General features: G+C 39.9%; 1 protein-coding gene across 1 annotated transcript in view; it reads left to right on the top strand.

Moving 5' to 3' along the window:
• The window catches only part of YAP1 (Yes1 associated transcriptional regulator), a gene marked incomplete at its 5' end in the record, with an annotated part of 147,454 nt that overhangs the window by 101,311 nt on the left and 29,491 nt on the right, over positions 1-16,652 (top strand). Inside the window, 2 exon segments of the mRNA XM_014588429.2 lie at positions 6,127-6,308; positions 8,653-8,700. Of these exon segments, the coding sequence (XP_014443915.1) occupies positions 6,127-6,308; positions 8,653-8,700 (230 nt within the window).

The following is a 16,652-nucleotide window of genomic DNA, read 5'->3' as shown; positions in this document are numbered from 1 at the left end:
TTTTTTTTGGAGAGATTTTTCACTATAGGGCACATGCGCTTGCCAGACAGAGAGAGACATAGAGATAAAGCGAGAAATCACCCCCCAGGGGGGGATGGTCATGCCGCAATCCCTTCTCCTCCATTTTCCTCTTGGGATCTTGGGCACGTATGCACACATGCCCGACGTGAGTTTTAAGACACTGGGTCCGGGACGCGAACCGTGGTCGACTACATGGGAGTCCAGCGACATAGCCATTACGCTAACTGCTGGTTCCCCTCTAGAGTCTATTTTGAAATGAATCATGTTGAATAATTCCAACACTCCTCATCTTACTAATGGGTTGTTTTCTAGCTTTTTTTTCTTTAATTGCTTGGAAGTAAACATGTTTTCTAATAGCTTTTTGCTCTAGGCATTATTTAAGGCGTGTTTATTGTCTATGGTAGATCTCACATCAGTCCCCTAATTCATATTTAACTCATGTAATGAACCTGATGTTGCACAATGTATGAAAGTGTTTCTGGAAATACGTTGAGTGTTCTGTTGGAAAATCAGGAACATGTTTCAACAAAAGAAGGATCCCATTGGCTCAGTCTCTATCACCCATTCTTTTCTACTTGGTCTTAGAGGAAGGATAAATATTTGCATCTTCTTGAATCATGGCAGTACTTGGAAACAGTGACAGGCATGATAAAATGGGAGAAGGGTGTGTGTGTGTGTCTGTCTGGTGAAAGAGGTATGAGTATCCTCACAATATGGGATGATTATAGGAATGGAAGCCTTAAAGTTTAGAAAGAATCATTCTGGAGTAGGGAGACTAACATTTATGGGACACCTGCTGTTCCTCATCTGCGTATAATAGAATATTAACTTCAAAAGAGCAATTATTCTATCCCCAGGTAAAGTTGAGAAAATCAAGGATTAGATGAATTACTGAGTTGGTGTGCCTAATTCCAATCCAGGTTTTTTGTTTGTTTTTTAACTCTAAAGACTGTGTTTTTTGTATCATACTATAGTAGTACCTGTCAGTTGTGCATCTTTGTTGGTGACAGATATAACCAATTTTATTAAATGAAGTGCCTGGCAAATCTTCCCTTTCAAAAAAAATTTTCTCCCTGTTCGTTCATCTCTAATATTAAATTATAAACTGCAATTATGAAAGTTTGAGCCATTTTATTCTTTATAAACACATTTCATAAGTTTTAATAAGTCAGTATCATTTTTTTGCCATGTAATAAGAGAATAAGGCTTTGAACAAGATCAGACAGTACCTCATATTTTGACATGCTATTATATGTCTTCCAGACAAAATATTAGAACAAGATAACCAAAAAGACATAACTGAAATAATTTAAACAAACCAAAAAAACCTCCTAGATCAGAAAATAAAACTACAAAGCAGTGAGGGTAATACTGAAGGTCTTCCAGGTTTAGAGGCCATTTAGGCCTGAACACCAGGAACTGAAAATGTTAAGAATAAAAAGATGGAAACAGCCTCAGTGGTGAAAGCCAGACATAAGCTAAGTCCTGGTCTACTACCAACTTACAGGAATTGATCATATGTCGAGTCACAAGAAGTCATAAATTTTCTAGGTCAGTATCATACAGATATTCTTTTAACCACAATACAGTTAATAAAAAGCCAGAAAAACAGAACTTGCCCCACCAGCTATTAGAAGGTATTTTAGGGTTGTACTGCTCTACATGTTATATGTACTGTGTAATATATATACTATGAACTGTGTTTAAAAGCACGTAACATAGGGACTAGCCGTTGATGTAGTGGTTACGTTGCTGGACTCTCATGCATTCGACCATGGTATACGTTCCAGACCTGGCGGCTTAAAATTCATGCTGGGCATATGTGTGTGCAGACCCAAGATCTCAGGAGGAGAATGGAGAAGGGATTGTGGCATGGTCATCCTCCCTGGGGGTGCTTTCTCACCCTCTGTCTCTCTGTCTCCGATGAGCACATTTACCCTGTAGCAAAAATCTCTATTTTTTTAAAAAAGAAAGTAACATAAAAGCAGTACTGTGGCACTACTACTCGTGTAGTAATGAACAGGATAGAAGACTCCAGAAATAAAAAGGAAAATATGGAGATTTAGTCTTAATGATAAGTATGATTTGTTAGGGGAGGGGAGATCATCTTTCAATTGCCAGTGGGTATATGCTTGCCAAAGAGAGAACCTACCTCTCCCAAGTGGGGCATGGTCACACTGCAGTCCTTCTTCCTCCTCAGTTTCTCTATTCCCAGGATTTTGAGCACACATGCCTGATTTGTTGTTCAAGCTGCTGGGGCTGGGATTTGAACCATGATTGGCCATGTGGCATCCTGCTCTCTATGCACAGCACTTAGTTATTGTGCTCCAGGGCTGGTCCAAAGATACACTTTTGCACTGGTGTTGGCACTATGGGAAACAAAGATAAAATTAGATCCATTCATACCATACATTGGGATAAATTCCAGTGGCGTGAATTGCCGGATACGAACTATACAGTTTTAGATAAGGAATAGATGAATTTCTGTTACTTGGGAGTAAGGAAAACAACTCAAATTTCACACATTAGTGTATTTCATTGACAGATGACAAACTAAAGGAAATAATTTGTAACTTACACCACAAAGGTTTCTTATCCCTCGTATATAAATTGTCTAAAAGAGAGAAGGTAAAGGCACATAATTCTACAGAAAATGGTAACACTGTAGAAAAAGAGCACAGTTCCTGTTAAAAATTTGAATGGCCTTCTAAAATATGAAAATTAGACTAGGTGAGTTCTGGGCTCTGTCCTAGGACCTCCCTGGGGATGCTTGCTGCATGTATGTGAACCGTGATCTGGGCCTGCAGAAACTGGGGTGTGGATTGCAGTGTAAGGACCCCAGTCGGGGGTACCTGTTTGCCTCTCTCTTCCACGTCTCTCTCCTCCTCTTTCACACAGAAGGAATAAGTAAACCTAAATTATGAAAATTGCTCAGACTTTCTTTTAAGACATAGCAAAGATAAAAATACACAGATACTACTTTTCATCTTGCAGATTGGCAAAAATCCAAAAATTTCTCAAGTCTTTGGGGGAAAAATTCACTCTCATATATTACTGATGGGTATGCAACAAAGTGCAGCCCCTGTCAGTGGGGGAAGTGGGGACAGAGACGAGTTTGGCAGTATCTTGGAAAATTACTTAAGCTTTTAGCCACTAAGTACGCAATCTCCTATCTAAGAGTCTATTCCAAAGATAAAGTAGCACGAATACAAAGTAATTTAAATAGGAGTTCACTGGTACAGCAGAGTCCCCAAATCCCTAGGCCATGGACCAGCCTTGCCAGCAAAGGTTCTTCTATAGTCCCAGCGTCTCCCCATAACTCACATTGGTGCCTGAGTTCTGCCTCCTATAAGGTCAGCCCAGGGCATGAGATTCTCCTAGGATCCCCCAGTCGAGACTGTCAAGTTGCAAGAAAGCAAACCCACTGGTTCTGCATTATGCTGAGTTGTATAATTATACAATAAAAATAGAAATAAAGTGCTCAGAAAGTGTAATACACTGGAATCATCCTGAAACCCACCCCCTTCTAGTCTGTGGAAAAATTGTCTTTCACGAAACCTATCCCTGGTGTCAAAAAGTTTGAGGACTGGGAACCAGCAGTTAGCGTAATGGCTATGTCGCTGGACTCCCACGTAGTCGACCGCGGTTCGTGTCCCGGACCTGGTGGCTTAAAACTCAACGCCTGGCGCGTGTTCATGCGTGCCCAAGATCCCGAGAGGAGAATGGAGGAGAAGGGATTGCGGCATGACCATCCCCCCTGGGGGGTGATTTCTTGCTTTCTGTCTCTGTGTCTCTCTCTGTCTGTCTGGCGAGCGCACACGCCCTACAGTGAAAATCTCTCCAAAAAAAAAAAAAAAAGTTTGAGGACTGCTAGTGTATAAGTACTTCTTAAGTTTTTGCCATAGGGTGTATGCACTCACCAGAGAAAGATGGAGACAGTGGGAAAAAGAAATCACTGCCCGGGAGGATGGCCATATTGCAGTCCCTTCTCCAGTTTCTTCTTGGGATTTTTGAGTGCATGCGTCTCAACCCTCCCGGGTCAGAGACTCGAACTATTGGCCATGTGGGAGTCCAGTGCTTAACCACTCTGCCACCTGCTGGCCCCTGCAGAACTCTCCAATAATATTGAAAACTATAGGAAGTTGGCTGAAGGGAGTACTTACCAGCCATTAAAAAAACAAACAAACAAACAAACAAAACAAAGAAAAATCTATATACTGCTTTGGATTGATCTTAAGGTTATATTATTGTTAAGTAGGAAGAAAAAGCAAAGGTGAAGGATTTTTTGCTGCCATGTGTTCAAGAAGAAAGACGTGTGTGTGTTCTTAGTGGTTAAGGAAGCCAGATCCCATATGGACAACCAATGTTCGAATTTCAGCCCCAGCAGCTTGAAAAACACACCAGAATACATGTACATGTATGCCCAAAATTCGAGCAGGATGAAGTTAGGAAAGAGAAGGGTTGCATCATGCCTAGGCCCCATTGGAGGGTGCTTTCTTCATCTGGTGAGCATGCCTCTGCTTTCTGGCAATAAAATTAAATAAAATAGCTTTACCACATCTACACCCATCGAAGTATCCTTACATTCTTAAAAGGTAATCAGCCATCATGTGCCTCCTCCTTCATCTTATTTAGTACTGTCAGTGAAGTATAAACAGTTTCACTAAGGCTCTATATCTAGGATGTTTACAGCAAATCAGTGAATAGAGAAATGCTAAATGGTACTATGGTGGTGGAGCAGGCAAAATCCAGGCTTTAGAAAATTAGGTCAAGTGGTAGTCTCTGACAACAAAGAACGGAAAGAAAGGGGAACCTATATATTAAAACAATGGTTTTTTTTATTGAAACCACAGCTCTTGGGAAACCAGCAGATGGCATAATGCTTATGTTGCTGGACTCCCACTTGTCTGACCACGGTCCGAGTCTCAGATTTGGTGGCTTGAAACTCAAACCAGGTTCATGTGCGTGCCCAAGACCCCTAGAAGAGAATGGAGGAGAAGGGATTGCAGTATAGCCATTCCCCCTACGGAGTGATTTCTTGCTTTTTGATTTTCTCTCTTTCTCTCTCTGTGGCAAGCGCATGTGCCTTATAGCAAAAATCTCTCTCTTAAAAAAATAGTGGTTCTTAGGCTAGCTAGGTGGTACAGTGGTTAAGGAGCTAGATTCTCCGTGACCAAGTGTGAAGTTTGAGTTGGATCTGGTGACTTAGAAAATACATTGGGCACTTGTGTATGTGTGCCCCGAATTCCGAGAGAATGGAGGAGAAGGGATTGGGGGGCTTGGCCATCCCCCTAGAGGGGTGATTTCTCACTTTCCTTCTCTCTCTCTGGTGAGTGGATGTGCCCTTATAGCAACAACTTAAAAACAGCTCTCAATTTTGGCATTCATTGAAAATTGCTAGGAGGATTTTTAAAAACATAGATTACCATCTTTTCTTTAATTTGCTGCAGGGTATATGTGCTTACCTGAGACAAAGTGAGAAAGCAAACTGCCAGGTCCAGGACTTGAACCATGGTTGGCCATGTGGGAGCCCAGCACCTCGACTACCACACCACCTCCTGGCTGCTAGATTGCCATCTTAATAGTTTCTCATTCAGTAGCTCTGGTTTAGGCTCCAGGATTGTGCATTTCTGAAAAGTTACAAGGGTGGGCCCTGTAGCACAGATATTAGGATGTCTCTCTCTCTCCTCCACCCTCTGGTTTTATGGAAAAGATAGATAACCTTTTTTTCTTTCTTCCTTTTTTTTTTAAAAAAAAGCTTTATCGTGGAGCCAGCAGGTGACATAGTGGTTAAGGTGTTGCATTTTCATATGGCCAACAGTGGTTTGAGTCCCAGACGTGGCAGCTTGAAAATTACACCTGGCACATGTGTGCGCAGTGCCAAAATCCCAAGAGGTGAATGGATGAGATGGGACGGCAACATGGCCATTGCCCCTTGGGGGTAATCTCTCACTTTTCTCTCTCCCTGTCTCTTTATGGAGTGCACACATCCTGTGGCAAAAACTTTTTTAAAAAAAGATCATTGAAAAATGGTTTTAAAAAATTAAATCATCCTTTTGTCATCCTTAACTAGATTTTTAGGATCAATCTTTTGTTTCATTTCAGCCATGAACCAGAGAATCAGTCAGAGTGCTCCAGTCAAACAGCCACCACCCCTGGCGCCCCAGAGTCCACAAGGTGGTGTCATGGGTGGCGGCAGTTCCAACCAGCAGCAACAGATGCGTCTGCAACAGCTGCAGATGGAGAAAGAGAGACTGCGGCTGAAACAGCAAGAACTGCTTCGGCAGGTGAGGCCACAGGTTAGAAATCAGCCTTCCACTTTTTGGGGTTTGTTTTTCTATATAAAGCTGAGTTAATTTTGTTTTAGTGTGTGTTAGTTACAGGAGAGTGTTGTCTCTGTAAACCTAGAGTGACACAGAAGCATTCTGTCCCCTTGTCCTTGTCTTTCTTGACTGACCTTTGTTCATATGAAATGCATCTTGTAGATCTGTATTAGCTGTTGTGGCTGTGGGCATGCAAGGACGCCACCTCAAATGTTCATGATTGTAGAGTGCTTCATCTTCTGAGGATTTCACTAAAGGGGAAACTCTTGAGACATCATTTGGGGGATAAACATATTTTGCTTTAAAAGATGTTTGGGGGTACACCGATATGACATTCCATGTATGACAGATATGTGTCAGTATTGCTGAATCTGAGAATTTTTATTTAAAATATAGTACAAGTTATTCCTAAATTCAGAAGATCCCATTGTACCTTAAAATTACTGCATATGGATGCTTTTTCATGTTGGGAAGAGTAGGGCCTACCAGTGGAGAGTTTGAAGCCCAGTATGACTGTTCCCATCAGTATTCTTTCAGAAAATACTATTGGTCTTAAAATAATTCTTTAAAAAAAATACTCTTGGTCTTTATGTTTCAGAAGAGTATATAATCTCTCATAAAAATTAATTTTTACTTTATTTTGTTTCAGAGTGGTTAAATCTAGATATTGGATATGTGATCATATGTCACTATAGATATTATTAAATGTTTGTATTAAAATATTTTTATAGACTAAAAACATTCAGTAGTGAAAGTTTGCAAAAAGTGAAACTACAGTGGAAATAAAATCTCCTTTCCTCTGTTTCCCTAGTTCTTTCCTCTGAATGTAAAAGACTGAACTTCTAGGGCCGTTTTTTTGTACCCCCAAATATAATATACTTACAAACATCAGATTCATGTGTCTATACTCGCTTTGTTTAAATGTAGACAGACATTTAAAAATCATTGTACTCTACATATCTGTGACAGGATATAGGCATTTGAAGATACATGTTTTAAAGGACTTTCTAAATTAAGTATTGCTTGAGTGTCAGGGAAAATACATCAGTCTAACACTTAGCTCTGAACTCTGATTTGGGATTTGAGGGAATGGTCCCTGAGAAGTTAAACTGAGTCATGAGATCCCAAACAGAGGAGCGTTGAACCGTGTGGTGCTGTCAGTCACCTGTCAGTGTGATTCTGCAGTGGCTGGAGGCAGAGGTCAGCCCTGATAGAGCAGTGAGAAGGTTCAGGCCAGCATATGATTCAGGAAGTGGTCTTGAAAGAAACATTTCTTCATCTGCCATAAAGATGGAGAGCGAAAGAGTATTAACACAGTTTATTGTGTTAATAAATGCCTTTGTAATGCTGTTTATTACACTATACTGACAATATTTTTCATTTCGGTAAATCTGTATTATCAGAAAAAAATAGTATCATGGCTATTAGAAGAAGTGAAGCAATTTAGAAATATATTTTACACAACTTGTTTTCATTGTTTGCTGTTCATTTTGTTGTTACTGAGTATTAGTTGGTCTGTCTAAATATAGGACTTAATTTCATATTTGGAGAAGACTATCCAAATCAAGAAACTTTAATAAGGAAAAAGTTCTGCAATTGCTAATGTCATAGTCTTGCTGTTTTTAAGATAATTTTTGAAGTCCAGAAATGGCCATTTGTCATTGTATTGTATACCATACACCAGCTTGGGGTTTTTGGTGGGCAAAGTGCTGCTGCTTGTAAAACTCCCCCTTCCAAAGGATCTTTCTAAACCTTACCCTTACTCTGGGTGATGGCTCCTGGACAGAACAGCTTTGCTCCTTACAGGCAACCTCTGCCTTTCTTCCTTACTACCTACTCTGTTGTCTTATGTTGAAGGGACAGACCTGCACCGTTCTCATTCTAATAGTCTATATTTTAGTTTTTTTTTTTTTAACCAGTATACATTCAGTATATCTTTAATCTTTTGGCTTCCTAAGAACTTCTACCATAGATAGTTTCTCTTATCACTGAATTATCAAGTGTAATTTACCTGCTTCATCTAATCCTCAGAAACAAAGAACCTACTTGACCAATATCAAAGTTTATTTTAGTCCTGACACCTAAAGTCTTGCTATTCTGTCCTAAATGCTATTAAACAATATTCTGAGGTTTCGGTTTGGTTATTTGGTGACTCCATTAGCTGCTATCTTCCTCGGTCTGCCGCTTCTTGGGTAGCTTGGGAATTCTGTGCTATGGCGATCTATCTGGATACAATTTGTAAGTCAGCCTACACAGCCAAACCATGTGGCTTAAAGTAATTTTTATCCGTCTTATCTTTTACTCTTAGGCAATGCGGAATATCAATCCCAGCACAGCAAATTCTCCAAAATGTCAGGTAGGCTCTTAACTGATGTTTTAGCATTGGAAAAAAAAAAAAAAAGATACTAAACTAGGAAAGAGAGATACTTTTATTCCAGGGTCCTGTCCTCATTGAAGATCGGCCCAGAGAATAACTTTGAGCTTTCTTTCTACCACAGTACTTAAGTTGATACTGCTACTCCGAGAACACCTGCACTATCTCCTCCCTTTCTGCCCCTCCCAGAGAGCGTTCCTCGGTCTGCCGCTTCTTGGGTAGCTTGGGAATTCTGTGCTATGGCGATCTATCTGGATACAATTTGTAAGTCAGCCTACACAGCCAAACCATGTGGCTTAAAGTAATTTTTATCCGTCTTATCTTTTACTCTTAGGCAATGCGGAATATCAATCCCAGCACAGCAAATTCTCCAAAATGTCAGGTAGGCTCTTAACTGATGTTTTAGCATTGGAAAAAAAAAAAAAAAAGATACTAAACTAGGAAAGAGAGATACTTTTATTCCAGGGTCCTGTCCTCATTGAAGATCGGCCCAGAGAATAACTTTGAGCTTTCTTTCTACCACAGTACTTAAGTTGATACTGCTACTCCGAGAACACCTGCACTATCTCCTCCCTTTCTGCCCCTCCCAGAGAGCGTCTAATGCTCATTTTGGTTCTGTAGAGGTCTTTTGTGAATGTTACAGTTGAAATGTGTTGTTCTCAGTTGTGCATCCTATTCGTTTCAAGGTGTGCCTAATTTTACTTGGCTAGCTTAAAGTAGTATTTTTAATTATTTAAAGGAAGTAATAGCAACAGAAACTATACAGATTATTTAGAGAAAGTACTTTAAAAAAATTTTTTTTTAGTAGAAATGCCAAAGGAAGAATATCAAAATTATCAGAAGAATGAGGATCTGCCTGGATAGCATTTCAGGTTTCTTTGTTGACTTTTAAAACATTTATCTCTGTCGAACCCCAGGGAACACTGGTTGTGGAGGCATCTTACTGTTTAAATAGAAAGATTGTGGCCATTTTTCCTTCTAACATAGGCACCTGTGTGACTCAGGTGTAGAGTCTCATTCTTGAAACCAGTGAGATGCTACATGTATGCTTAGGGGCCAGAAGATGTGGGAAGAGGAATAGCTAGAAGACTGTTGCACTCTCCTGGGATGGGCATAGGCAGCCGTAAAACTCCTCACATTCCGTGGAACTCGCTCATTCTGCACTGGGCTAAATACACTGATTGTTTCAGGATCAGCTGTCGAGGTGGGAGTTCACAGAATTCCACTCATTTTGGGTACTGTTAGCTTGCCCACTGGAGCACCAGTGGTGAAAAACTCAGGCGTCTATCTCACAGAGACCAGTTTACTTTGTGAGAGGCAAAACACTATTCTTTTCTATATCATAAATGCCTCCATTTAATCAAAAAAAACAAGCTGTGGAATAACTCATATGAAGTCATCTTCTCTCAAGCAGAGCACAGACATTCTTACGATGGGGGCACTAACATCACATTTGACTGAAGAGGAGCATAGCATTGAATCTTTCTTTTTCTTACTTAAATAGAAGAGTAAGCAGTTGGGTTTTATTAAAATTATAAGGAATTCTTAGATACTTTTGGTAAAACTTTTGAAATGGTGAGGATTATAAGTAATAAAAACTGTAAGATCATTGAAATCGCAGAATTAATGACTTAGATTTGCTTCGGCCAGAGCAAGAAACCTGTATGAAGATAAATTTTTTAAAATCCACTTTGCATGTGCTGGGGATTGAAATACTGATACGTTGTGTACGCTTTATTTACCAATATATTTACCTGATTCAGTCATAAAATGTCAGTAGATATATGAAATTCCAGTATACGGTTAAATTTGGAGTTGCTCAGAGAAATGTATCAAACATTCATACATGTTTTTCTTATCCTACATATTTTCTAGATGACCTTAAGGTGGATGTTAGGGAAGATTTCACAAATACCAGTCATAGCTTATGTGAAGATGGCTTTAAATAAAGCTTATGAGGATAATTAAGAAAATCAGAAAAGGCTTCTAGTTTGAAAAAACAATGTGTATCTAGGTATCATTTGAATGGCAGGCACTGTTCTAAGTTTTTAAGGCCTTTTGTTTGTCTTTTAAAATTTCGGCTGTTGTATTTTTACTTTTCTTAGTGCATTTTGGGTTCACAAGCAACAGTGTCATTACTGTCATTACTGTCTAGTTAGATTCTTCATATGTTGTAGGATGTGGGAAGGTACCAAGCTTCAAAGTGTTTGAATTACTACCTACAGAAGCTGTCTTTGAGTACTTCTGATAGGGTTAACAAATCATGTCTGTATTCCAGGACTCTGTGGACATGCACAGCAGTGTCAGTATGGGTGAAGTTAATGAAAAGTCCAGGTCGTGACTTAGAGTGAAATGTAAAGTTTTGAAAAATAAAACTTTAAAGACATTCATATATTGTATCTTTTTTAGTTAAATAGGGAAATTATCACTCATTTGTTATGACATGTTACAGAATTTGGGAAAATTTTGTCATTATAGAGCACGAGGTTTTAATTTCATTTTGATAATTATAAATTTTATATTTTAAAAATCAAGAAATTTTTAAAACTGTCGACATCTCCGCTTTGTGAGATTGAACATTTAGTGCTTAAATTCCTACTCATATGTCTTTCTTACACATCAGTGCTCCCTTGTAAATTGGAGAAACCCTATGAGAGAGTGTATTTTGGCTTCTGTTTCAAGGTCTTTGAGAGAAACACTTGGAGGAGAGATAGTCCGTCCCAAGTGTGAATGCTGCTTACCTTCTCTTGTGTTTAAGAATGTGGTTCTTGGTGTCTCCTATGAGATCAGGTCTGAACTGTGCACCCTGGCCTGTGCTCTGTGCTCGGTCATAGCCTTCTCGCACTGACTCTGGTAGGTGCCCTCTGCGGCCCTGCAGCTCTGCTCCCCAGCAGCTCTGCTTCTGCTCACGAGCTCTTCCCCACAGCCAGAACTTTGCCTCTCCCCTCCCCTCTTAGTAATTACGATTATCCTTTTTTATTATCTTTTTGTAAGACCTAAATCAGAACTCATCCCCAAATAGCCTTCTTAGAATTCTCTATTCTACCCAGAAAATGAAGACAAGACTGCTGTGTAAAGTTGTCTAAATTTAGCGACTAGTCTAATTCCCATCTAGGTGGTCGTGAGAGAGATTTGAGATTATTTTTATTTCTGAGCAAATAAATAGTTGCTTTGATCTTCATAGAATTTACGGCAAAATACTCTGTAGCTAATGAGTATTGTGTCATCATTCCTCCTGAATAGTGTGGACAGAATCAGGGTCAGTTGCTAGTTTAATGAGCGAAATATATACAGTGTTACTGCTCAGGGTTATTTTGTACTGTACCATTACCCCTCAATAGTGAAGAGGTTCAGACAGCTACAATTTTAGTCAAATAGAGCAAAATAATAATAAGACCACTGTTCAGGGTTGGCAGGTGGCATGGTGGTTAAAAACGCTGAATTCCCGGGACTAGCAGTTAGTGTAATGGCTATGTCACTAGACTCCCACGTAGTTGACTGCGGTTCGAGTCCCGGACCCAGTGCCTTCAACTCACGCCAGGCACGTGTGCCTGCGTGCCCAAGATCCCGAGAGGAGAATGGAGGAGAAGGGATTGCAGTGTGGCCATCCTCCCTGGAGGGTGATTTCTCACTTTCTGTCTCTCTGTCTTCCTCTGTCTTTCTGGCGAGTGCACGTGCCCTATAACAAAAACCTCTAAAAAAAATGTTTGTAGAAAAATGGAATTAAAGTACTAGCTTGTTTATTTTAAAAAAAATTGCCAATAATTTTTTCCCCTTAATGTAGTAACAGCAAAGAGTTTAGCTTTTTTCCTCTCCAAATTGTTTTTCTTAATAGTAAACGCTTGAAAAACTGTTTCAGAATTGTAGCACTGAGGGACTAGATGGTGACACAGTGGTGAAAAACATAATGCTCTTTGAAGCAGTTCCACATAGGAAAGTTCCTGGTTCAAGTCCAGATACCTTCCTGGTTATGCTGAGCATACTTGACTATGATCTGGGGTTGGCTGAAGACCAGGGTTGAGCACAGCATCAAAACCCTGTTGGAGGTGCTTTCTGTATCTCTCTCTCAGATGAAATAGATAAACTTTGATTAGGGGAGAAAGAAAAAGAAAAGAATCTTGGGCCAGCTGGTGGTGTGGTGATCAAGGCAGCTGGATTCCATATTGTTGACGGTGTCTCTTGAGTCTACAGCTTGAAAAATGCATGTGCACCCAAAAGGAGAGATGGAGAAGGGGTCTTGGGGTGACCATCGTCCATGGAGGATGCTTTCCCACTTTCCATCTCTGTCATGCTCTTTTTCTCACAAGCATATGTGCAGGCAATTCTTTAAACAATGTCAGGGTCAACAGGTGGTGTGGTGGTTAAGGCACTGGATTCTGGATTCCCACATGACCGACTGTGGTTCTAGTCCTGGGCCTGGAGGCTTAAAAAAAATCCCACCAGCTGCACATATGTGCACGTCCAAAATCCTGAGAGGAGAATGGAGGAGTAAGGAGTGCAGCTTGGCCATCCTCCCAGCAAGTGATTTCTCACTTTCTCTCTCTCTCTCTCTCTGTCTCCCTCTGGCAGGAGCTCATGCCTTATGGCAAAAACCTAACAGCAAGAAAAATCTTAACATTTGTTTCCATCATTTTCTTTGAAGTCAAAATATTGAATAATCATTTAGATGTTTTCTTGTAAATATTTTATATTTTATTTTTACTAGGTAAATTAAAAACTGTATAAAAGAGAGGGAGGATTTAGCATCATACCCTACATACTCTTTGGGAGAGGTTTTTGCAGTAGGGCACATGTGCTCGCCAGAAAGACAGAGAGAGACAGAGAGTCAGAAAGCGAGAAATCACCGCCCCCGCCCTCCCCAGGCAGATGGCCACGCCGCAGTCCCTTTTCTGTTCTGCTCTCGGGATCTTGGGTATGCATGCACATGTGCCCAGTGTGAGTTTAAGCCACCGGGTCTGGGATTTGAACTGCGGTCGACTACATGGGAGTCCAGCGACATAGCCATTGCGCTAACTGCTGGTCCCAATACCCTACATACTCTTAATAGGTTATTTCATTTTTTTATTATCTAAGATTGTCTCTTCCTTGATATTTTATTGTTTTAAGAATTATTTTATTAGGCCAGCAGATGGCATAGCAGTTATATTGCTGGACTCCCACATGCTGACTGAGGTTCAAGTCCCAGACCCGGTGGCTTGAAAATCATGCTGGGCACATCTGCATGCTTGCCCAAGATCCCAGAACAAGGATGGAGGAGAAGGGATTGTGACATGGCCATCCCCCCAAAGGGGCGATTTATTACTCTCTCTCTCACTGTCTCCATCTTGCTCTTTGGTAAGCACACATGCCCTTAGGCAAAAACTTATTCACATGCCCTTAGGCAAAAACTTATTTTTTAAAAAAATATATTTAATTTATTATTATTTTAAAATTTGACCAGAGAGAAAGTGAGAAAGCAAGCTGCCAGATCCAGGACTTGAACTGTGTTTGCCTATATGGGAAGTCCAGCACCTTAGCCACATGCCACCTGCCGGCCCCTCCTCCTTACTATTTGAACAGTGTCCTAACTTTTATTACTTTGAGACCTTAATTAACAGAAATTACAAAATGTCTAATTCTAGAAATCTGTTAGTGTTGAGTCTCAGGGTACTGGGAACATCTGTCTGTCCAATCTGGCTTGGATTTTACTTACAAGAGTTTAGGGTTATCAGATGGCTCTTATAACCATCTCCAGTTCTATGTGTATACTTTTTCAGTGAAGAAAAGTTGTTCCAGAGTTGAAGATACTTTGAAAAATGGCACAAACATAAAAAAAAAAAGTATCCTGAGCATTGGGTAAATATTGTAATTGTAATGATTTTTAGAAATAATGAAACATTCTGTGATTGTTAAACCATATTGGACAATGGGGTGTGACTAGCCCCTATCTTAAACACTTGAAAGAAATGTTTTTTTTTTTAATTTTTAGAATTGTTGATATAAATTGCTGTCACTAAGAAAAACTCTTAAGACATATATTACACACACAGACATGTGTACAAATATACATTTTTTTCTTTGTTTTCTTCTTTTATTTTTTAAGTTTGCTTATAAAGTGTGTGCTCTCATTAGAGATAGACAAAGAGAGAGGGTGAGTGAGAAAGTGCCCTTCTTGGGTTGGGGTAGCCATACCATAACCCCCCTCCTCCATTCTCATTCTCAGGATTTTGAGCATACATGCATGCACACACATGTACCCAGCATGTTTTTCAAGCTGTCAGGTCCAGGACTTAAACCACATAGTTGGTCATGTGGAATTGAGCTGCCTCAACTACCATGCCACCAGAGGCCCTTACATTTTTTTTTTTTTTATTATTATCATAATCTTCTTTATATTACATTGGATTACATATAACTTTACTTTGACTTCCATTGCTTTTTCAAAAGGGAATGCCATGCATGTCAGTCAATACAGAGGCATCGATCTCCCCGCTTTATCATTCAAAGTCTTTTCCACGCATTTCCCAATAATTATTATTATTATAATTTTTTAAAACAGTCAATCACTATTTCTCATTTTGCTTGTTAAAAGACTTCACCCATCATGAAATACTTCCCAGACCAGTCCAGTTGAGAATACTATACACGTCATCTTCAACAGATAATAAACCATATCTGTTTCTCACTAACATCCCCTCTATTGTTCACTTGCTATCTTTCTCTATCCTCTTCTCTTTTTTTTTTTTTTATAGTTTATTTTTTATTATAATTTTTTTTTTCCCATCGCAACACACAAATGAATTTTCCATCCAATATATACTGTGCGTTGGCTCAATCAAGCACGTCAACATATATGTTCTCAGCAAATAATTTCCCAATTCTTGTGTCCTGCATACCTTGCCTTTTGTTTTACCATCCTAGATTCCCCATCCCCCTCCCTCTGTTATGACCCATCCTCCTCCCACATTGTCCCTGTCATCCCCGATTGCCCTCCGTGCCTCACCCCTCCCCAAATGATCTGTCAGTGATCTTAATTAGTCTAAGTCTCTCCAATAGTTATCACAGCTGACACATGCCTCTACATGAACTCAAGTCTGACTTTAGGCCTAAACCCCATTGGGTAAAAAGAGCATACTATAAAGTAGAACCCAACTGGGCCCATACCGCTCACTGCAGCCATCAAATATCCATTTTTTTTTTTAAATGGTACGAATAGTTTAACCGTTTTTTTTTGTTTGTTTTTTGTTTTCGTTTTTTTCCCGTAACATTCATTCCCTGAGCATCATCACAGCGTACTAAATGTAATCTCCCATCTAGAATAAACTGCACAGTGACCCAATCAAGCATGTTATCATCAATAATATTCCACTTCTACTTTCTTGCTTATGCACATATATGTTTTTTTTCCTCTTCCTCTTTTTTTTTTTTATTTTTTTTTAATTTTTCCTATGTTTGTCCCTCTGCCCTGTCTCACTCTCCCATTACAATATCCCTGCTATATACAGTTGTCTTCCAGAAGAGTTACTGAAAAAGTGATACATACAAGTAAAGGGAGAGAGGCCACAAGTTCCAACCATCAGCTCATAAAGTTTTTGGTAATAGGGAGCATAAACTCCACTCAGGGTTGGATAAGGAAGGGTCTCCGGCAGATCCACAAGTGTAGGTGAGTCTCCAAGGAATGCAGTTTCAGGAAAGCAGTTCTGGTACACAGGGATAATTATCAGCTGATGCGGCACAGCAGTCATCTTGTAGTTACCAGGAATGGTGTTGTGGGGGTCTGCAGTGTGAGTTGTCCTTGGGTATCTGGCTTCCTTAAAAATGGCAGAGTAGTTCTTGTTTTCCCCTGAGGTAATGCAGGGCTGGTAACTATCATCTTCTTAAGTTGCAAGTTCTTCAACCTTGTTTTCGGCCTCCGGGCCATCCCGGGCCAGAGAGGCAGGGAGGGGCAGGGAGGC

Source organism: Tupaia chinensis, unplaced genomic scaffold (assembly GCF_000334495.1).
Source record: "Tupaia chinensis unplaced genomic scaffold, TupChi_1.0 Scaffold000276_2, whole genome shotgun sequence".
In the NCBI taxonomy this organism is placed as follows: domain Eukaryota; kingdom Metazoa; phylum Chordata; class Mammalia; order Scandentia; family Tupaiidae; genus Tupaia; species Tupaia belangeri.
This window is presented reverse-complemented; position numbering and strand designations above follow the sequence as displayed.